Source organism: Agelaius phoeniceus, chromosome 1 (assembly GCF_051311805.1).
Source record: "Agelaius phoeniceus isolate bAgePho1 chromosome 1, bAgePho1.hap1, whole genome shotgun sequence".
NCBI classification, from domain to species: Eukaryota; Metazoa; Chordata; class Aves; order Passeriformes; family Icteridae; genus Agelaius; species Agelaius phoeniceus.
This window is the reverse complement of record NC_135265.1, coordinates 53,442,345-53,466,238: the sequence shown is the minus strand read 5'-3', so window position 1 is coordinate 53,466,238 and position 23,894 is coordinate 53,442,345. Positions and strand designations below refer to the sequence as shown.

Here is a 23,894-nt window from a genome sequence, read left to right as displayed (position 1 = left end):
TTTTGATGACTCCTTTCACTTGTATTAGTGTGTTTGTACTATGACAGCAATGAAGAGTCTTTGTTGTATGATGCGTAATTCCCTTAGTCACTCAAAATTAGTTCTTTAATTTGATGATTAGAAGTAGCAGCAACGAAGAATAACGTGCTTAGTGTAGTGAGTGACTGAAACCATTTGAACATTAGTAAACTGCTTCTACAAGCACTTTGAATGTTCATTCCACCATCTTCTTAAATTGACAACTTTTTGCTTCATTTTCATGGAAACATTAGGCTAAAATGTATTTAGATAAGCATAGAGACAAGGAATGTATGGATATTGAATTATGATAAGGGTATTAAAATAGAAAAAGAGCCCTTATATGGTGTTGCAGGTAAGGATGCTAAGGTCTTGGACTCTCTTTTACATCATGTGCAAAGGATTTTTTTCTGGGTAACATTCACATCTTGTTGCTCAAGGACTTGATTGTCAGACTCTCTTTGCGTACTGCTTGCCACGTGCTTGACTGACTGTAATAGCTCCCAATCAGTGAGAACGCCGAGTTTTAATATTGCATGGTCTGGCTGCTAAAAACATAAACTGTTGTTCTAAGGCATTCTTATAGAGACTGAGCAGATCTGAGAAATGTGAATAGACAGAGCTTCTGACTAGCAGAGTAATGAGAAAGGAGGTAACAGGTAAGAGGAGCTGGGGGAATGGTGAACACCAGGATGGTTTGTTTTGGCACAGATCTTCAAAGGTAACTTTCTTGGGGGAAAAAAAGATTGACTCAAGGGAATGTTCTTTTCTAAGGTGAAATTCAGTTATGCTTCTCAGACTGTGACTAAAGACCAGCTCAACAGGTGCCATAGCAGGTGCTACTAATGTAAATGAATACATGAATCGTCCCCAATTGGCCAGGTTTGGAGTTGCAAGATATCCCTTCTCTTGTTGTCCTCTGCCATCACAAAGCAAGCACTGGGTAAAGTTATGGTTTATGCCTTCCTAAATACTAATTGTTGATTATAAAGCTGATGTAATTTTCAGCTTCTTTCAATCCAAAGGTACAGTCATGTTTTAAGATCAAGGAGAATGAAAACATGTTGCGATGGAGAGGGCTGGTTTTGAGGCACTTGGCTTCTGAAGCTCATGCATTATCTCTTGCTCATGGCTGTGCCCGAAGGCATAATCCAGTCATATGTATTTAATTAAGACTTAAACTACAATTGCCCTGATAAAAGCAAAGAGCTCATGGTTCACAGGCATCTGCTCTACAAGGCAGACATAATACCTGAAAGCCTAAAGGAGATATTGCAATAGGGGCCATTGATAAGAGCTTGCTTTATCTGGGACACCCCAGTGGCTCCACATCCAAGTGAAGAGAGGGGAGAGGTCCCCAGCTCTGCCCATCCCTCCTCTCTTGTGGAGCTGTGCATTACTGTACAGAGTTTATACTTTTGTCATCTCTGAGTCTCCTTCACGGTGCCTCTGATGACACTCAGAACAAAACTCAGGGTATCAGTGTATATTCATTTTCTGTCTGTTTATCTTGTGGTTTAATATATACTGGTGTAAATTAAAAGACAGTTAGACACTAAATTTCCAGTTCAGATTATTTTTCTGAATATCTCAGTGACTCTAATGTAGCTAAGGGGCCACTACTACAGTGAAATAGATGGCTTTCTGCATAGGAGGCAGAAAAGGCTCATTTCCAGTGTACTGAAGGCAGAGATTTTTTGTCTACTATTCAATTTTGATAAAGTACTGTTGAGTCCATTGTAACCAAGATGATGAGCCATTTTAAAAGAAAAGTGTTGTTTAAAAACTTTGTTGTAATTGTTGCATTTCAGAAGTAATTTTAGATCATCTCCCTCAAATAAGATGAGCCATGTGTTAGGTGTGTTAGGTGTTAGGTTTTGCCTGCAATGTTGATTTTCATGCAACGTGCATGAGCGCTAAGGACCAGAGAGCAAACTTTAGGCATGTCATTCAGTTGTTATGGACTCAACAATTGCACAGTTAAAGTACTTTGATGATCGCTAGTTTTTCTCAAATAAATTGCCTGCTTGCTGATGCTTATGATGAAAAAGCCATCCTTCAGCTGATTTACATAAAAACATTGGATGCCTGTAGGCTCTGGAATTTCATTAAAGTCTCAGTCTTAGTTCAGCCCTTGTAATTTGCTGTTTCCAATGACTAAAATGTATCTCTCAAACAGCCTTTCCTTCTCCTGATCAAAGACAGGTAAGTTGTTACAACCCTCTCATTCCCAACTGTCATTCATCCAAACTGGTGCCTATCAATCCTTTCTTTACCACAGTCCATAAAGGCAGAGCAGATAGATATCACTGTTGGGTTAACTGTAAATAAATAGATGAAATTCTTGCCTTTTGTGGGCTGAATCCTGCTGTCTTTATGAATATGAAAGAAATAGTTCTGTTGGTTTAAGTGGGATGAGAGATGACTCAGTGCCAGCAATGGTAAGGCTGTGTCCTTGTCTTTTTTCTGCCCCCAGCCCCCTCACCCACTCCCCATCTGAAGATAATTTTAGGAGGAAATTATTTTTTTCAAGATGGTGAACTGTCTGAGCAAACAAAATTTCAGGTTCACTACTCTCATTACATAATAAAATTTAAGAACTGGAGTAATAGTTGCAGAACATGTGCCGACAAACTGCAGGTTCTCTTCCCAGCTACAAAAGGGCTAAGACAACTTGTTAGTGTAGACATTTAGCATCTCTAACTACTGCATGGGCACTGGCATCCTTCCACTGGCCTTTCCTGTGATGGCTATCTGTGGAAGCTTTAACTTGCTCTACTCTGCCTCACTCGACCTGCCTTGACTCCAGTTGTCAATCTAAATACCGGATTTACTGGGCACTTGATGGTACAGACCCTTGTCCATGATGAACTAGACCATCATGAAGGATGTTGGATGGCTTCATATTTTAATGCATTCCAAACCCCTGCCTGTCTGGAGAGAATTTTAGCCAGCAGATTGACCTTAGATCCCATTGCCACCCCCCTGCAGTTGCTTAATTGGGAGCTTGAATACCAGAGCCCCTGTACATGCATTGTGCTCCCCCCATGAGGCAGCTGGCAGTGCTTCTTTGTTCTAGCAAGACTGAAAGAGTGCTCTGCTCCCTGCTCCCCTCAGATCCTTCTCTAGTCAGCCTTTGAGCACCACAAATCACAGGGGTTTCTTCTTCACCATTTGACCCAGTTTTGTCCTTGCTCCTGTTTCCCACCCTATGCTTGTAATACCCCCAGCCACCTCTGTCTCTTCCTTCAAGGGGGGCAAATTGAGAGTGGATTCATATTCTCCTCTTTCATGCTACTTGGATACTGGGGAGATACCCAGAGATGCAGTCCTCCTGCTTCCAAATGGGGCACAGCCAGGGGAAACTTAGATGTGTATTGCAGAAACAGCCTGTGGTACTGCCAGTTTGGAACACGCTCAGCACAGCTAGGATTTCCTGGGCCTTTAGATAGTAAAATCAAAGATATCTCAAATGAGCATATCAAACTGAATTTTTTAGAGAGTCTTATAAGTTAGATAAATTTTAATGTATTTTTACAGGAACATGAGGAGATATGGAGCAGAAATCATTATATTAAGCACATATTAACTTGGGGGATAAAAAAAAAAGGCCTTCAGAAACTTCTCATAGGTAAAAACACCATGGTTTTTCCTAATCCTCAGCTACAAGTTTCTGGCTGAAATTTTCTTCCTGTGCCTTTTTGTAGATACAAGGCGGATGTCCAGCACACAAAATTTTATTCCAAATGTATGTATATTTGAAAATGTAGAAGCATCTAAAAACAGTGTTTATAATGAAAACTGTCAAACAACTTTCTTAATCAGCAACGCTGTTGTACTGCCTGTATGGAGAAATACATAAAAGTGCTGAAATGTATAAGCACACATCCATTCCAGCTGCTAGCATTCTTTAGTAATGAGACTTGCCAATAGTACAGCTTTTGTGAGAGCAGCACATAAGAAGCAGCCTATTGAAATTAGATCTGTATGTTTTCCCTGAACAGGAGTTTATAGAGCCACTTTGTTGTCTCTGTCCTCCAGTAGAAACTCCTCGATGCTTTTATTTTCATAAGGCAAAGGTGGTGTGATTTTGTCTTGGGCTCAGGAGTCCACACCTGAAAATCCTCTCAGTGCAGTCATGGGTAAGCAGATGCATGTCACTTCCCATGAACAGCATAGTAATAGAGGTGGGTTGTACAAAGCTAGACTCAAAATCAGTATAGTATGGAGCTTGCAACACTGGGGGCTCAAACAGGTCAAGTTAGGACAGAGGAGATTGGGCCACTGAATATGAAGATTTGTGACTACACATTTTTTATTAGTGTAGTAATTTCCCCTACTACTCTTGTCATGGCAGGTAGGTGCTGAATGAAATTATCAAGCAAAGGAAATAAAAGTGGAAGTCAGCAGGGGAGTGACTGCAGATCAACAAAACAAAGAATCAATGATATAATAAATGATAATAATTAGCTCTCCTGCTATAAAGGAGATAAAGCACAGCCCTCAGTGTGCAACCCTTGGGAAGGAACAGTCTCTGCAACAATTTCTGAAGATAAAAGAAATACTAAGATTATCTTACCTGTTCTTCAAATATCATTCCATAATACAAATACTGAAATATATTATTGGTGCAGAATTATGATTATTTGAATGTTCTAACTGTGCATTTCTGTATCTTGACAAGTGTGGATTTTTTGCTTACGTTAAAACTTGATTAGAAATTTTCTGAGTGTTCTACTGCTTGTTTTTGAGCTATTAGAGCTCAGTATTTCCTTGCAAATATTTGTGCCTCATATTGCTGTTATGTACTGGTCATCTTTAATTCTGGCTCCAGATACTTCTTTCTTGCTTTCTGAGAAGTGTTATAGTTATCCTAAAGGTGCGACTATAAAATCTCAAGTCTTGCTTTTTCTCCAAAGAAGTCTGTTGTGTTTGTGCACATTTTAGAGCAGAGCAAGGAAAAAGCCATCAGAAAATTGGAAGAAATTCTGCAACAGAGAGTAAAGGAACACATCTGTTTAGACCTTGTTTGGTTACTAAACTGTTAGTTGCTTAAAAACTGAGGCGCTTTTTGAAAGCCGTAGGTGGTTGTGATACTAAAGAAATACTGTGAGGAGATGCAGTCTACAGCTTAAGGAAATGCATAGTCCATAGGCAGCTGAGTAGCAAACCAGCTTGATGGTTGTAGTGCCACCATTGCCTGTTGGAGACAGCCAATGCTTGGAACAGGCAGTTTTTCTGATAGAGCACCAGAAATAAGAGCCATTGTTGGCATGGAGCAGCAGCAGGCCTACATGATGGAAATAAATAGTACCATGTATCAATGCTGTAAGTAAAATTAGATCTGCCAGTAATAACTTTACTTTTTATCTTTGTTATGAGTATTAATTCTTCTCATGATGTTGTACCTGACAGGACAGGTACAATATCGTGAGAAAATACCCAAATTTATCTAAAAACTATTGATGCTTATGGAAAGGCTCTTGCTGATGCAGGAATGCTAGGTTTCACCTCTTTGTGTTGCACAATTTACCTTCTCTCTACAATTTACCTTCCAGTGATATTCATAAAGAGGAGATGGGCACTGGAGGCAGCAGCAGGTAGAGAAGGGAGGTCAGGCATGAGAGGTGGACATGAGGTGCACATCAGGTTTCACAGGTAGCTGCTGATACAGTTCGACATTGTGCTGCTCCATGCTGCCTGAAGGTCTCAATGGCTCTTTCTTTCTTAAACTTTGACTTACTTACTCTTTCCCTGTCTGCCTTTCCTTGCTTTGTTTCTTTTTCCCTGCTTTCTTTTCTTCTAGTCTCTTTTAGTCTTGTTTACACAGTTCTAGTCTCTCTGCTTTCTCCCCTGTCCCATTCTGTGCAGTGATTTTGTCATAATCTCAATTCTCTCCTCCCCTCCCATCAAAGACATTGCTTAGTCACTTAGTTCTGCATATAAACTGCCTTTAATCTCTCTCTGTTTTGGTTTCCCATTGTAATTCCTTGTTCTGTTTTTTCCATATGCTTCTCCCAGTTTCCCTATTGTATTCAAACAGTTCTACCCCTTCCATTGACTCACAGCCTTCACTTTGACACAAGCTGTCTCCACTTCTAGAGATCATCGTGGCTGCTTTAATTCAGAATGGTACCACAGCGATTTGATTGTAGCACAGCATCATATATTTGTTTATTCCAGTTCTGGCTCCTCTCTAGGGAAAACTTTATGACTCATAACTTAATTGCTTTGCTGTCTGATTTGGTTCACTTGGTTCCCAACCACTTACCAGAGACAGCTACCTTTTCATTACTGGTTTTGACACCTTTCATCTTTTATGCACAGTGTTTGCCCAAAAGAGCAACAACAGCTCTTTTAGTAATAGATTGAATTGATCAAAAATGACTCAGTTTTTAAGACTGGCATTACTTCCCTGAGAGGTTTTTACAGCAGTGAGAAATGCCTACCTAATGCTTAGTCACCTCAGCTATTTAACTGAAACAAAAAGTGTCATGGGAGTAAATCACAAGCTTGTTGAAGTGCCCCAGGTGCATCACATGCTCCTAGCAAACACCAGCTGATGCTTCCTGCCTCCCCCAAAGAATATGGTCTTCCTTGAAATACTCACTAGGGTGTTCTGGGGCTTTTTTAGCTCAACAAGAGAAATTGTGTAGTCTTGGCAGAGCTTTTTTTTTTTTTATATTTGAAAGAATAAAACCACCTTTAAGTGAAAACAGCCTCTGAGATCAGGTTGACCTTAGTAAGCAAGGAACAAAGAATTAATTACAAGATCAAGTGAACTTTTGAGAAGACATTTAGAGCAATTTTGATAACTCTGAAGGAGTAGGAGTGGAAGTATTTTAAAGGGAAAGGGTATCAAATAAACCAACAGGTCAAGTAACACTGACAGAAAAGTGGCTGGATGATGGGAACTAGGAGACCTCTTGGAGACTTTCAACATTCAATACCTCCAGTTGCAATTCATCAGCAGACCCTACTGGATTTTATCTCCTCTCACTTCAGTTTCATAAGGAATTGAGTGTTTTCAGGGGCTGGGTGGTTGCACAGCCAGTGTAAACTATTGCCTAAGTTATGTTCAGGTGGTAATGTTCCAGTTAATTTGCAAACTGATTTGGTAACTGAGATAACTCAGGGCTCTGATAGTGCAATAATTTTTGTGAAATTGACTTTTTTTCTTGTGAGAAGGATGAAGCCCCATGGCAGAGTTTCTCTGGCAAAAGTCAAACTTCTCATGTCTTTCCTCTGAATAGGGAGTGGTCTTTGTGGTGTCGAGGGATGAAGTACATCTCAGTTCCCCTCCCCTCCTCATAACCTGTGTGGCCCACACAGATGCTTGGTACAAGGAGGAAAACAGAATCACCCCTCCTCTTGCCTAGTTCTGATTGCCTTGCCTTGCTGTGCCTTGAGGGCCTTCCTTTGGGGAAGCTGTATTTTTTATGCATCTGTGATAGTTACAGTGGTGAATCTGAGCATACAACTGGGGATTTTCATATTTATACCAATGCAGCAGAGAGCTGTAACACAGTCAGTGTATGACAGTGTCATGGTACAGCCCCAGCCAGCAGCAAAGTCTCACACAGCCGCTTGTTCACTCCCCCACCAGTGGGGTCAGGAAGAGAATTGAAAGGGTAAAAGTCAGAAAACTCATGGACGGAGATAAAGACAGTTTAGTAGGGAAAGCAAAAGCCATTCACACAAACAAAGCAAAACAAGGAATTCTATCACCACTTCCCATGGGCAAGCAGGTGTTCAGCTACCTCCAGGAGAGCAGGGCTCCATCACATATAATGGCTGCTTGGGAAGACAAACATCATCACCCCAAACATTCCCCCTTTCATCCTTCTTCCTCCCACTTTATATACTGAGTGTGATGTCATGTGGTCTGAAATATCCCTTTGGTCTGTTTGGGTCACCTGTCCCAGATGTGTCTCTTCCCTCTTTTCTATGCACACCCAGTCTAATCCTCAGTATGACAGTACAAAAAGCAGAAAAGTCTTTGGCTCTGTGTGAGCCCTGCTCAGCAACAGCAAAAACATCTTTATATTATCAACCCCTGTGTTCAGCAGAAATCCAAAACATAGCCCCATACCAGCCACTGTGAAGCAAATTACTCCAGCCCAAAGTGGCACAAATGGAGATACCAAGCCTGGTGTAAAGGGAGTACAATGCTGTTTTGTTCTTTATCCATGTGAATTGCTGGGTAGTTTGGTAGTTGCCATGGGCATGACTATTTCCAAGCATCTTTAGGCATCTCATCTCTTGGAAGATTTACAAGATTCACTGACATTTTTCTAATTGAAAGAAGAATTTAACCTCATTACTTTCTGACTTCAACATCATAACTACATTTCTGGGTCCAGTGATCTCTAAATAATTAGAGATGAAAATTACAATGGTACACATCTATTTTTGACTGGGGATTAACTAGACAACACCTGCTCCTGACCTGTGCACTCTGCCATGTAGCTAGGGGTAGCTAGGGCAGCAGGACAGAGTTAAATGGCCTCCTTTATTTCAGAACAACGTAATCTACAAGGCTACAATCCAAACTGTCTTTGTAATTACATATTATTTACAAATGCCACCTGGATGATATTCAGGTTAATTTATATCACTGCCTTACCAATACTTCCAGTGTTTTCTGTTCATCTGCGGAGGCAGTGGTACCAAGTCCACAGGTTTCTGCACCTGTTTTGGAAATGTCTCAGAGGTGATTCAGGAATGCAAGAGCAATCTTCATATGGATTAAAATGTTAGGACTCTGTTGCAGTGAAAAACGTGACATCAGCAATGTTGTATGTAAAGAATGGTTCAAGGCCAAAAAATGGCCCACTAGCATCCTAATGGCATTTTTACACCTAAATAAATTGTATAAAATTTTGCAAGCTTTATACTTGCTCAAGTTTCATCTCTCCATTGAAAATAGACATTTGCATAATATTTTCAATCTGAAAGCAGTATGAACAAAAAGGGGAGAGAGGAATCTAGAAAAAAGAAAATGTTGCTCCCCTGATGCTTCTAGAGCAATTTCTCAATCCATGAAGGCCTCCATATGATATTTTCTCTCAGATCTGTTCTCTGAATGAAATCTTTGACGTTCATTAATCACCACCTCTACCACTGCTTGATAAATGGCTCCCGCTGTGCCACTGTTTTGGGTTGAGTGAGACACTTGCATCTCTCTTGAGTTGCTTTCTTGTGGTTTCCACCTGTATATAGGCAGTTTGGTTGCAAATACGTGAAACTGAGAGGATCCTGCAGTAACCACATGTTTTTTTCCAAATACTTATTCAGTCATCTTAATTATCCTTTGTCTTTGAAGGTGGTACAAATATCCAGATTAACTGCATGTGGACATACTCTCTCTTTCTGTTCTCTTTAATACTTTTAGTTTAATTAAATGGATTCTTTTAAAATTTTCCTGATGCACATGCTACCTGATTTCCTACTTGTCAACCTATGACAAGATTTCCTGCTGTAGGGTCTGAACATTGTCATACAAGCTAATACCTGAAGTTATATTTTATTAACAACAAAAGTTAATTTTTTTTTTTTAAAAAAAAGGCTTCTCTTTATTCTAGTTCTCAATGTTCCATGAAAACTGTAGCTAAAAATCTCCTGGGGAGAAGAAAATTAAGATTTGAATAATTGGTGAGAACTGCATGTTTTAGCTATTGTGATATCCTCAGCTTTTGCTGTCCTCTCAGCGAGTAAATGAGTTAGCTGCTGAGCTGTTAAAAGTCCTGTAGAGAAAATTACAATGTAAAAATACAATTTGGACTTGCAGTTTTTCTGTCCCACAGGCTCTTCCAGCTTTTTTTGCTGCCAAAAGGAAACAACTGCTGCTCCCAGGTGCAACAGCAGGGTCGCTGGCTCAGCTGTACTGACACCTCAAGTAAATCTCTTAAAGTTGCAGAATTTCATTTGGGGGTAGAGTTATGAATCCAGCCCCAGAGTGGGCCCCACAGCCCTCGTGGAGGTGCTGAAGGACTCTGTATTCTGTTCCAATTCTTGTGGAATGCTGTGAAGTAAATGGGACACATGTACACATTGTGGATATAGTGGGAGAGGCTGTATTTTCACTGTATGAGTGAAATGTGCACCTGGTCCTCTGGTGAAGAACGGGCTGTGGGGATGGAAAACATGGTTTTCACAGATTAAGTGTGCTGGCACTGTGCTCCCCATCAATGGACATTCAAATGCTGTGCATTCCTGCAGCACCGCTCAGGTTAGAGGACTGGGAAGCCCCCTGAAAGTGAGCAGTGCTCAGAGAAATTGGGAACATCACCTCTTTGCTTTTCATTTCCCATGTGACATCTGAAAGTTGGGAAGGCCTTACACTTCTAAAATTATTTTGTCTTTCAAAAAATATCAGGATTTCTCTTTCCACCTATGTTCCTGTGTAGGTGCCAGGGTGAGCATTTCAGGCCTGTGGTTTTGAGGGTGTCCACCACTTTTCATGTCCCAGGTTTTACTTCCACCTGGACTGCTACATGTTTGTTTCTTGGATCTACAAACAACAGATCACAGCACCATAATCTGTGGTTGCAGTCTCAGCTCTTAATATTTTTTGTCACAGCTGCAGTGATTTCAGTAATTTTGTTACTGGTAGTAAAACTGCAATATAATTTGTATGTTAAAACACATAAATGGGATTTTTTTATTGTTTTCACACATGGACTGTAACTGTAGTTACAGTGAGCATTTTTGTGGCTCTACCAGCAAAGGCTGGTGTTTTCTCTGAGCTACAGCAGCAGCTGCAAAGCAAGGTCTTTAGGAAAGTCTTGGAACAGATTAACATTTCCGTGTCATTGTCCAATTAAAACTAGAAGATGTGAAAGCTGCTTTTATTTAAACAGGCATTTTTCAGATCCCACAAACATACCTGTTACACATGTAACACTGCATAATTGCTGGGTTCCAACTGTACCAAGGCACATACCAGGCTAGTTCACATCTAGTTTACTGCGGAAGAAAATTCTTGCATGCCAGCAGGCAGGCCAGGATGAACTCCAGCAAGTCACCAGTTCCAGGCATGTGGGCAAATAGCAGCACTTTGCATCTGTTTGTAGTCACAGACCAACACGGAAGGTGGCTGGAACTGTCGTTCCTTCTTGTAGCAGACAACTAAGTGGAGTTGTGAGGGGCTGATTAACAAGAAGCTGTTTTCACTTCTGTGCCTCAATACAGTTTTTGAGATGAGTTTCCCTCAATATTATTTATTTGAATGCCAATGTGGCAAAAAGCAGCACTATGAGCGTCAAAACTCGTGACCTTTCCTGTGTTCCTCACCTAATTTAGATCTTTAGAAGTCAGTGGAAATAGACTAAGGTAAGGTGTCTGTTATTCCTGAAAATGCTTTAGTGTAGTAACTGTCAGAGCAGTTTATCTGTGGAGATCTACATCCTTGCCCTGACCAAGGCCAGAACAAATTGGCACAGTAAAACCTGTCAATGAGCAGCAATGCAATCTTGTCCTAAGGAAGTTCCTAAATTTCTCTCCACATTAGTGCTTGGTATGTCTGAACAGGGAAGATTTATATGTCCCTACTTTTTTTCTTCCTAAAGGATGCTGAACATGTGCTCTATGGTTTGTCTGTGGTAACTTCTGCTCAGAAGAGGTTTGGATTTTAACTGTTTTAAATCCATGAACCAAACTCTAAATTTCATGCTGACAAAGGGGAAGATCAGCGGCAGGAGGTATCCTGTTGTGCAATCCAGCCAGAATGAACCATTTGCAATTTAGCTACTTGCCAGCCCTGTGCCTATGAGCTATAGCTGGTCATGCAGATTACCCCTGGCAGTTTTTCTAATCCTAAATATCCCTTTTGTATTTTTTTCAGCTGAAACAAAGATCTGCTTCAAGTACTACCATGGCGTGAGTGGGGCACTACGAGCCACGACTCCAAGTGTGACAGTGAAAAACAACGCAGCTCCTGTAAGTTATGTTTATTTTTATTTCCATGTATGTTCTATTGTCACTGTGCTATGCCTTCCTTTCCCTGCATGCTCTATATATCTTTATATCAAAACGGAACATATTTGCTCTTCATTGTATTGTGGTACAGTGAGTAATCTTTCCATGAAGATGTGGGTTTGTATGCCAAGAGAATGTAGATTCAGCTCTGAATCTGTCACTGATAACCTCTGTGATTTGGGGAAAGTCAAACATCCTGGCTGTATCCTGTTCTGTAAAGTTCTCTTGTCTCTGCTGGGTGCTGTGAGATTTGGGTGATACCCCTAGAGGATTTCAAATCCTTGGACAGTAAATACAGTAAGTGTCGAGAAAGGGAAAAGATTTTCCTCTTTTAAAGTGATTTTTTCAAAATGAGCATCTTTACAGCAGTGCCTCTGAGTTCCAGGAACAAGCAGACTGTGACATGGCCCCATCAGTGGTAAGAAGTAGGCACTTGGGACCTGATCTATCAAAGGACCGAACATCATTTTTGACAGATTGAGGCTTCACTGAGAGCAATTTTGATTTGCTAGAGCCTAGCAAAGCTCTGTGGCTTAGATAGCTCTAAAAAGCTATATATCTAGTCTGGTATTGGGAGATTTTATCACCCTGAGAGTGAAACACCTTTTAGAAGCTCACAAAGAGACTTGATGACCTCCAAATCTTGTCTGGCTTTGCTGACAGTGTTTCACTGCATGCCAGGCTTGGCAGAGACCTGCATGAGCTGAGAAGTTGCATTCCAACCAGCATAAGAAAAAGACTAGTACAGATATTGTTTAGTTTGGAAGATGAATTCAGGAAAGAACTGTCTTACCTGTGGGTGTATGTCAGTTTCAGTGGACATCACTTAATTTTTTAACCTTTTTTTTAGTGTTTTTTGTTTTTGTTGCTCTTGTTGTTGTTGCTTTTTGGTGTGGGTTTTTGATTTTTTTTTCCCAGTCCAAACTTAATATTTCTAGAAAGGCTGAAAAGTCTCCCATGCTGTGTGTTGCTGTATGTGATTCCACCAGAGCCAGAAAGGATTAATTTTTTCACCCTTGAGCCATTAAAAGACTTTTGATGGTTTCTCCTTGCCTTCTTTTGATACACAATATAGCAGCAAACTAGATGCTGGGTAGGGGCTGCTGTACATCCTACATTTTTAGACCTAAAAGACATTCTTGTCTCGTTGCACCTTTCTGATGTGCTCATGGTGAAGCCATTCATCAGTTTTAGAGCCTGGAGAGTTTCCTTTAGCTGTCTTCAGAAGAACATTAGGATGTGGCCTTGGATATATTCATTGTGAGGGATGCTGAAAAGTTCTTTTTAGCCTGTAGTGAGTCACATCTTGTTGCCCCAGGACTTTTTGCTGATTTCCCAGTTGTTGTAATATAGTGGGATAATATCTGCCATTGATTTAGTACCTGTCTTCTCTGAAAGGTAAGCCAGCCAACCCAGGCAATAAATACCATTATGCTGAGAGATTAGAATTTGTTTTTGCATTATTCTCATTCATGCCTTAGACCTGAGTTGGAGCCAACTGCACAAATTTTTCAGCTCTAGTATGGAAGGGTTACTCTTTAGTTATTAAGTATCAGCAGTATGTATGAAATTAGTGGAAGAATGTCTGAGACCTGTGCCTTCGTAATATGCAAATAGGTAATCTCTCCCAGTTCTTTAGCTGAGACCTTTACATATGTATTTATAGGGAAATAAAACAGCCATTCACTTTCAGCCAAGGCAGGACTTGTGTTTAAAGGAAAATCTTCTTCATGCACTACTCATGGTCTATAGAAATCAGATGAGGGCTCCCTATTATGACCTTTAGTTGAGTTTACTGTACACAACTAAAAACCAAAATATGATTAAAATAATGGTTTTCTGTCTGAGGACACAACCAATGTCCTTGAAAATAGCATTCTTTTTCTGTAATCTTCTAGTTTTTCCTGCCTTTCTAGGTTTCAAAATAGCCTGTGTGGGTTTTTGCAGACCACAAAGGCCAACTAGCAGGGCTGTAGGTGCAGCATCTTTTTGTCTCTTGTTTTCTTCTTCCTGATTTTGTTGCATGACTTATGTGATGCATTGTAAGGCAAATACTAAGTGAAGACAGGAAAAGCAATGAAATGGCAGAAAAGGTTATGGAGTATGAACTTGGACAGAGCCTTCTGTATGAGTGAAAAGAGGGAAAAGTGCTATAGATTTTAAAACTCCTTCAGAGTTTGGAAGAAAATACTGGGCTGACTCTTGCCTGTGTGAAGGCTTTCAGCTAAGTGTGATCCTCCAAATTCCATTCCTAAATGACACCATCAGATGGCTTTCTCCATTTGCCTCTCTGCAGTACATGTCCAATCTTTATTACTGAAGTATTTGTATGTTTCATAGCATCCTGTACCATTGGCAAATGATGTTACTCCCACTGCAAAGGTGGGGAAGGGATAACAAGGGATAACAAGGGATCTGCTTAGCCCTTCTCTTTTCTTGGTTCTTGTGGGCCTCTGCACTAGCTGCTGCTGGGAGCTGGATATTACCATGCAAAGTGCAGGCATTATCTCTAGAACTGCAAACACTCACCTTTGACTGTGACTTCACTATTTTATGCAATCTGTTAAGGGCTGTGACACTCTAGCACCCTGCCTTTAGTTCATGTCAGAGGTCCCTGACAATTCTTACCCTAGTGAGACTTTACACAGGGGGCCCTTCTTGATGGAGGGGAATGTATCAAATTCCTCAGTTCTCATTGCTCCAGGAGTTCAGAGCACTGCCCCAGGGGGTTGGGCATGGCATTTCTTACAGTACCAACAAAAGCTGTGGTCTTCCAACTGCCGTGGCCTCGGTGCAGAGAGGGCCTCTACTGCTCAGAGGAAGCTTTCTTCAGATCCTGGGACAGCTTCCTGCACATCCTGTCTGAAAGAAGCCATCCTCTGGTCTGTACTTAGAAATTGACCCTCTATTGCAGCCAGTAGGAGTTTAAGCAGTGTCTGATGGACCTAAGTGTGTTAGAAAAAATCGTTTTACAGGGAAATCTCATTAGGGATCTTATTGTGGGTGTCAAGGCTGAAGTATTTTGAAACCAAAGAGAGTTTTGCCATTGTAGTGATAGTGTCATAAATTCACTGACTCTTAGGCTGTCAGTAGAGGGACAGAGGGAAGGAGGCTTTGTGTTTTTTACATAAGCAAACCTTTTTGTTTGGCACAGCTTAGGAAAAAGATCTAGAGCAGGTGTCCTTTGAGAAGCAGCATTTGAGGACAGGTGACCTTCTGAGGACAGTGTTTTTACTGCTAGCACTAACTCATCTGCAGCTGATGCCAGAGCCACCCAAGTGGGTTCTGTCCAAGCCTCCGAGCGCGTGGCAGCTTCTGCATCAGGGGCAGCAGCTGGCATATTGGCTGCTTGGTGTGTGTCCTGTCAACAAGTCTGAAAACACTGATAACCAGCAGTATCCTAACACCATGATCTAAAACAACAGCAACAAAAAAAAAGAATCCTCCATTGTCTGTCTGACTGCAGTTTGCTGCAATTGAAAAGGGGAAAGAAGCTGGAAGTAGTCATGCTGGGGGCTGTAAGCAGTTGCCATTCTTGTTCACATGCTGCTGAGACTGTCTTTAACTGGCAGTTGAAAGGAATCCCACTTCCAAAGGGAAAAAAAAAGCTGCCATGTAAGTTGGTTGTCTTTGTATAGCACCAGTGGTGCTTTAGGCTGAGTAGCATCTCACATTTCTTGTCTTATGAATGTTCTGCTCTGTTTGAGTTTATCCCCTTATGCTGTAACCCAGTTATTAGAGCTGCCTTGCCTGCTGATTAGGATGCCCTGCAGTTCGTTTGTTGGTGAAAAGTCCTGTCACATTTTATTGCCTGTGAATCATCAGGCTTGAATATCTGGGAATGAAGGTCTGTGCACTTTGGCCAATTCATACATGGCAGAAGCTTAAATGTGAATTTGGGGCAGCAGATAGGCCTGGGGGTAATGACAGTAAAAAAGAGCACCTGCAATTCTGGAAAAAAAGAAAAGGAACATCCTGGCTGACTCCTTTTTTTTCTGAACTAGTGGAAAGCAGTGTTGCTTGTGCACAGGAATTTATCTACTAAAGCATAAACATTACCATGGTATGGATGAGCAAATGGTTTTCTCAATAGAAAAAAGCATTTTTGCAACATCTGGAATGTTCCTGTATTTGTTATTCTTCATTTATTCATAATATTGTCACCACTGATTCAACTTTACATCAGACATTGTTGTAGAAAGAAATACAGGTTACAGCAATTAATTCTAGCAATAGGGAAGTGTTATATTGTTAATATAAAAATAATTCAATCTGAACAAGGTTTTCTTGCAGTAAAATAAAGCTGGCATGACAACAGCATGCAGAAGAAGAACCTTTTTCCCTAAGAGTTTATAGCCTGAAAAGATAAATTTGATACATCACAATTAAAAGGCAGTAAGTGGAGAATCAATGCTTTAGCCTCAGGACAAATGTCTTCACTAAATTGGGAGCATTCACTCACTGTGTATTTGATGCAAAGAACCTCAGCTGATTGAACCTCTGGAGCTTTCATGCCACTGGCTTTCATGCCATTTCTCTCTCACAGATCGTGGTGGGACTTGTCAGATACTCTTGGCATTGGGGGAAAAGCTGTGTAAATTGGAGCTGATTATTGAAAGAGACCTTTTCTTCGTTGTGTTTGTGTGGAAGTGCTGCCTCAGCTGGGTTTCCCACAGCAGGAATTACTGCTTGATAAGCTGCTGCTATTTGATGGTAACTGATCATTCCTGAGGACTTCCTGCTGTAAATATTTGCATTACGCGCTGTCACGTCAGAGCGTGGGCTGCCGAAGAGTGTTTGATAATGAAGGATTCTGCTTCATTTCCATACATGTGCTGCAAGACAGGAGAGTGTGCATGTACAAGCAGCTGTATCTCTCATTCTGTTGGAAGGCTGGATTTTAAAATCTCACCTGTGTCTTCTTTTTCACTTCATGTCTGATTCTGTGATGAGTGAATTTTAAAACTGTCCATGTTTCTAGGACATTGCTATGGAACAAATGTAAAAGTCTGATTTGGAGGGTGTAGGTATAATTATACTTCAACAGACAGTAAATGAAGAGGGAACAGAAACTTCTAGTGGCTTCTGCACTGTTCAGCAATTGAGGTTAAAAAAAAGTTTATGAAAAACGCAACATGAGGCTGCTGCAATTAATCACAGCAAAGAATGCAAACCAGGTACATCTTTAACAAGTGTAAGCGGTGTACCTTAAGGCTCAGTGTTTCCAGGGAGGGAAGCAGCACTTCTCTGGAAGCTATGGGAATGCTTAGGTGACTGAGTATTTGTTAAAAGTGAGCAAGAGAATCCCCTTTCCTTATCTTGAGATGAGAAGTAGCCAGAGCTCCCCCAGCTGCAGCTGCCTTCCAATACAAGGCAGGGAGCAGCATTGTTAGTGCCACCAATGTTCCCTATGCATCTCCCCCTCTTACCTGCAAAGGTTAGTCATTTAGAAATGAAAAAAAATCAAGCCAAAATGAGAAGGGGAAATAACTGGAAAGGAAGCAGTCAAATACAAAGTTCTCTCTGCTAGCATATGGTCCCTTTCCAATTTAAAAGGACACCTAGCAGAAAATATGTATGCTAAGAAACAATTGCTGAAAGAGAGTGGATTCCCTATTAACTATTTGAATTATTGATTAACTATTTGAATAATTCTGAAAAAAGTAACTGATCCATAAACTGTGGAAGGAAAGTGACCTGTGGGGGTTTCTCATCTGTTGGATGTACCTGCCCATTTTGGGTTGTCCCTGATGCAGGATTTCTTTCACAACAGCAGCAGGCTGTCTACATCCTGCCTGCATATGTGCTCATACATTGCCACTGGTGTACCCAACATCATGAACTGGTCTAACATGATGACACAAGTCTTTGAATTCAAAGAAATTTTTACACTGACTGGGGAGTTGTTTTAGCATTCAAACACACAGTTCAGTGTGTCCTTGGTTTTCCATAGGCATTCAAGGAGCAATTTTGTCATTGTGTGCAAAAGAACATTATGGTGTCTAGAGTTAGCAAACTGTCATAGCTCACAGAAGTTGATCAGAGAAGTTTAGTGATACCTCTTAGAAGGGAATCAACAAAGATTGGATGTACATAGGGAGCACTAGCACTTTCATGTTACAAAGTCCTGTCTGCACTCATTGTATACTTGCTATGAAATGTTCTAGAGAAGGGATACACCAGCCATTTCAGTGGCTACAGCTAATATGCATTCAGAGGGAAGGGGGGCTTTCCTGGCAGAATTTGACCCCACTAGCTACATAATATTAGGGAGTGATTTTTGATATCAGAACAACCATCAGCATGCTTCTTACATCTGAAAAATAATATTAATTTTTTTTTTTTCACTTCTATGTTGTTTTCTTATAAACCCACAGTAGTGTTTTACAGCCTGATTTAGTCATACTCAGTTCATGTTCAAGCCTAGTTACTCCCATGAGCAGCCTCTTAATACTTGCACAATTGAGCCCTTAGTTCAGTGTAATTACATTTTTGGTTATGCTTTTCTATATCCTAATTATCACTGATTCAAAGAATTTGAAGGTTAATGACACGTCCAAATTAATTCTTATTGCCACCTCAGTAACACAGGCTCTTTTTCAGTATCTAGTTATATAAAGTCTATTGTATTTACACTGCAATTACCCCGTCATGTAGTGAGCACTTCATTTATACGAATTAGTGGAGTTGGAAAGCGTAACCAGGATGTAATTGGTCCTGCGGCTGCAGCATAACTACAGTCACTATGTTATAAATAATAACCTTTTTCTTCCTTTTAGTTTCCCTACTCTCTTTTTAAGGAGGGATGGTTGAGATTTTCTCTAAATATTAAGAAAACTTATTTGTAATGAAGGTCTCTTCTGAGTGCAGTTTAACAATATTTGCTTTTACAGTTCTGATTTAGGTGTGGAACATGGGCTGAAACCCCACTGACTTTACTGGAAATGTTTACTGATTTTCTTTCAAAACAGAATACAATTGGCAAGTAGGGTCAGTTGCATTTTCATTAGGACAGATTTCAGATGTACCAGTGGCTAAATAAGAAATTATCCAGGTCCATGCTCCTGGTGGCTTTTTTCTCTGTCTTGTTATTGACTTTTCAGCTTGGTGTGGTTGAAACTCCTATTATCATTCATTCATAGATTTACACCCTTTTTGAGAGGTAAGTGCTCATAATTTATTATCAAACAAGCACAAATTGAGTAGGGGAGGTACAAACAATTTTCTTTGTGAACATTGATTTCCTGAGCAGCAGCCCATAACTCTCAGTATGCAGGTATGTGTGTTTTTATTGTTCCACCCCAGGAGGAATATCTGTGCTTTCCAGCACACAGCTGTTTGCATATTTAAATGTTATTTAACTTATCAGTCTTGATAATTTCCTCATTCATCCATATGAAAGACAGGTTATTTAATCATCTTAATGGAATTGCAAACACAAAGAGCTAAAATTAGTCTTAGCATCAAAAATCAGAATGGATTGGAAAAAAACTTCATGTGACAAAAGCTCCCAAAATACTTCTCAGTGTTTTTTCTGCCCAAATTTACCTGCATATTTCACACAGATCTTCAAGAAGTGCATATCTAGGAGAGAAGGGGAAGAGCCTCTTGCACGGTGCGTGTGGGATGTGGGGCAGCAGGTGACCCAGGATCAGTGCTGCTCCTCTCTAGAATGTGATGCTTGTCACCAAGGAGGCACTAGCTTTAGTTCTCTTTTACCACTGCAGGCATGCTTAAATTCCTAGTAGCTTCACACATGATATGTTGCTGTAGACATAGCTGCAATGGATTTAAACAGGAAAGAGGTGACATAAGAAAAAGCTGGCGTCTGTTAAAATTATTAAGTAAAATAATTCTGTAAGTGTTCATCCATTAGACTTTTTCCTATTGAGTTAGTCCAGATGCACAGTTCTGCAGATTTAAAGCAGAGTAGAACAGAACAAAAACCAGGGTCAATGCTACTATTTGCAGGTTCCATTTAATTGTTGTCCATTTCTTGCCCTCTCATGGACTCTACCTAAGCAGCACTAATTGTGGAGCTGCTGAGCTCCACAGCCTAAGTATCCCTGGCCACAGCCTAGTCTTCACTGTGCAGGTCAATTGCACCAATTTTGGGCTTCTTCCTGTTGCCCTAATTTCTTTGTATGTGTTGTTTCAAAGAAAACACTTGGGTTAAATTTAACCTTTCTGGGCATCTGATACTGTATGAACTTCTAAGTCTAGATTTAGAATGGTTTAATTAGCAGACTTGCAATATAGCATAGAGTTGATATGAAGAAATAAAAAGTATGACAGATAGGAACTGGAGTGATTTTATTTCAGCAGCACCAAGGAGACCATTACACAAGCCATTTATTTGTTAATGGGTTCAATAAGAGTCTGGTATTTCCCAGCCACTTGCTTTTGGAATGTCTCTTGTTACGGTCACATAATAGCCATAGTAATATCTGCACATCATATTGCTCCCTTCTGTGGTTTAGTAAATTATGGAGAGATCAGCAACTGTTCATCAGACTGCACTGGTGTAATCATCCTTGCTTTGGCCTTTTATATTCTTAGGTACTCTCTCATTAATGACAAACAATGAAGTTCCTAAAATTACACAGTGGGTCTGAGGGCAGATATTTTAGTTTTTGAAGAGGGAAGGAAAGAACGATTTAGACCTGGGGAGTACTTCAGAGCTGAAGGTGATAAAGTGCTGAGTGAAGGAATGAAGCACCTCCTGCTGCCTCCCTTCTAGGAAGAGGGCTGAATCCCTTCTAGGATTCATGCTGTGGTAGGGCATGAATCTGATTGTGGGTAAGCGCAAGGTAAATTACCAGGGATAGTTTAGACTATATGACACAGCTTTCTAGTATGTTTTAGTTCAGAAGTTGCAAAAATATTTGCTTTAATGTTCCTTTACAAAACAGATTCTTTCTACCCTTTTTCCCTGCATCTGCTGGTTTGATTTGTTATTGCCAATTTTGTACACATTGATGAAAGTCTCATTGGGTACACTAGAGGCCTGTTAATCAATTTAAAAAGAGAACATTGTGTGTTCTCATACCCATTTTTTTGTGTGTGTTTGACTTGACTGTTATTTAGTGAAAGCACTATTTATACTTGGCACAATCTTAATTTAAAAAAAACATACATTTTTCAGTCAGAAAAAAAAAAGAACAGGAATGTGTGCCAGGGTGAATCCAGCATCCAGCTAGTCCAACAACCAAGACCATGGAAGCTATAAGAATTCTGCAGTGCATGGGCATGAAATCCTCTAGGTCAAATTTGTTATGTCTACAGTACTGCCTGATGGAGCATAAAGAGGAAATGCCAAGGGTTTGGTGTTCTGTGTTCCATTTTCTTTCCAGGACTGCTTATCCATGTCATGACTTGCCCTGATGTTTGCACTAGCTGTCCTGGACCCACATAGAGAGGCAGATGTTGGGAAAGCTTGTGTCCCTCTTGTAAGTGGGAGGCTTGATGACTGCAAGTCATTCCAGCAGGAAAATAATTTTGAGCTTGTCAGTTGTAAGTTTTCTGTCCCCTCATGTTCCCTTTATTTAGGCCTTGCAAGTAAAAAAACTAGCTTGCTTTCTTCAGTTTTTGCATTTACCTTTGCTCAGTTTTATTGTCTTCCCCCATGTTCCAGGATTAGCAAAGATGGAGATAAGAAGCTGTTCTCTCCCATCTCTGTATCAGTTAGCACTGCTTACAGCTTTACCATGTTTCCTTTTACTGAAGTTCTTCTAAGGCACTTAGATGCATGTGCGTCAGGTGACACGTAATTCTGATCTGCATCTTCTCTTGGACAATTTTACAAAATTAAATTCCTGTTGAAGGCATAAGCTGGCATTTTCAGAATCTCTTATAATCTCTGCTACTCATGAGTTTTGTGTGTTTATATAGAAATATGGGAAAAAGAAATGTTGAGTGTGGATAACAACCTCATGGTTTTGTGTAGAATTACAACTGAGATATAGAATTGTAGAGTAGAATGATAGGATTGTTTAGGTTGGAAAGGACCTCCAAGATTGACTCCAACCTCTGACTGATCACCTTGTCAACTAGACCGTAGCACTAAGTGCCAAGTACACTTCTTTCTTGAACATCTTCAGGGATGGTGACTCCATCACCGACCTGGGCAGCCCATTCCAATGCTTGACAACCCACTCCTTGAAGAAATTCTTCCTCATGTCCAACCTGAATGTCCCCTGCTGCATCTTGAGGCCATGCCCCACTTGCCACAACATCCCTGCAGGTAGTTGTAGAGAGCAATGAACCACTGAACCTCCTTTTCTCCAGGCTAAACAACCCCAGCTCCCTCAGCTGCTCCTAGAGTATTTACCCTCCAGACCATTCACCAGCTTTGTTGCCCTTCTCTGGATTCACTCCAGCACATCTATATCTTACTTCAAGTAAGGGAACCAGAACTGAACACAGGGCTTGAGATTCAGCCTCACCAGAGCCCAATAGAGAGGGAAATTCACAGCCCTGGTCCTGGTGGCCACACTATTTTTGATCCAGGCCAGGATGCCATTGGCCTGCTTGGTTACCTAGGCACACTCTAGATTATGTTCAGCTGCTGTCAGCCAGCACCCCCAGGTCCTTTACTGCCAGGCAGCTTTGCAGCCACTCTTCCCCCAGCCTGCAGCACTGCCTGGGGTTGTTGTGAGCCAAGTGTAACACCTGTCACTTGGCTATGTTGAACCTCTTAGAATTGGCCTCAGCCCATCAATCCAGCCTGTCCATATCCCTCTGCAGAGCCTTCCTACCCTCTAGCAGATCAACACTCCTGCCTAACAATGTCATTTGCAAACTGGGGGGGCACTCAATCCCCTTGTCCAGTTCATCAATAAATATATTAAAAAGAGCATGCCCCAATAACCCCACTAGTGACCAGGCAGTAATTGGATGTGGCTCCATTCACCATAACTCTCTAGGCCAAGACATCTGACCAGTTTTTAACCCAGCATAGAGTGCACCTGTCCAAGCCATAGGCCACCAGCTTCTCCAGGAGAATGCTGTGGGAGACTGTATCAAAGGCTTTACTTGTCCCTCCTGCGGTAGAAGACCTTTGAAGCAGGATTGGTGTTAATTGGCTAAGAAATTTGAATCAGCTGGCATGAGATGTACCCATTGCTGTATCTACTGGCCTCCATGACCCAGTGTCTGGTTTAAATCCAGCTGGAAATAAAGTACCATGCAGTCACTCACTTAACCTACCCCCTCTCCCCACCCACCCCCATGGAATGGGGAAGGAGAATCAAAGGTAAACTTGTACTTTGAGATAGGAAAAGTTTAATAATTGATAATAAATTAAACCACAGTAATAATGTTAAATGATGATAATAATTACAGTAAAAAAAAATAATAGGAAAAACAGGTGATGCGCAATACAACACCTCTTGCTGACTGATGCCAGCCCCTTTTCCCAAACCCAGATCGACTCTCCTACTAGGTAACTCTCCCCAGTTTATATACTGGGCATGGTAATTAATCTCCATGGTAATCTCTTGGAATGTTCCATGATAATCTCTTGGAATATCCCTTTGGACAGTTCAGGTCACCTGTCCCAGATGTGCTCCCTCCCATTTTCTTTTGTTAAGCTCCTCACTAGAAAAGCATGAGAAAAGGAAAAAACAGTCTTTGACCTGGGATAAAAACAGCAAAAGCCAAAACATCAGTGTGTTATTCATACCATTCTCATTCCAAATCCAAAACACAGCACCTCTAACAGCTACTGAGAACTTAACTCTACCCTAGCTGAATCCAGGACACCCAGGAAGTTATTTCCAGTCATGTTTCTGGGAGGACATTGTGCTTTCATCAAGACAAGAAGCCCATGTTCTGGTTATCATTAAAATCATGCTGACACTTTTTCAAGACTGTCTGACTTATTGTATGAATTCTAA

General features: G+C 40.8%; 1 protein-coding gene across 10 annotated transcripts in view; it reads left to right on the top strand.

Moving 5' to 3' along the window:
• Window positions 1–23,894, top strand: part of HECW1 (HECT, C2 and WW domain containing E3 ubiquitin protein ligase 1) — a 252,330-nt gene that overhangs the window by 118,878 nt on the left and 109,558 nt on the right. For all 10 annotated transcript variants that reach the window (XM_077179006.1, XM_054655134.2, XM_054655124.2 and 7 more), the window contains one exon: window positions 11,864–11,958. In XM_077179006.1, the coding sequence (XP_077035121.1) occupies window positions 11,864–11,958 (95 nt within the window). The remainder of the gene's footprint in view (window positions 1–11,863; window positions 11,959–23,894) is intronic.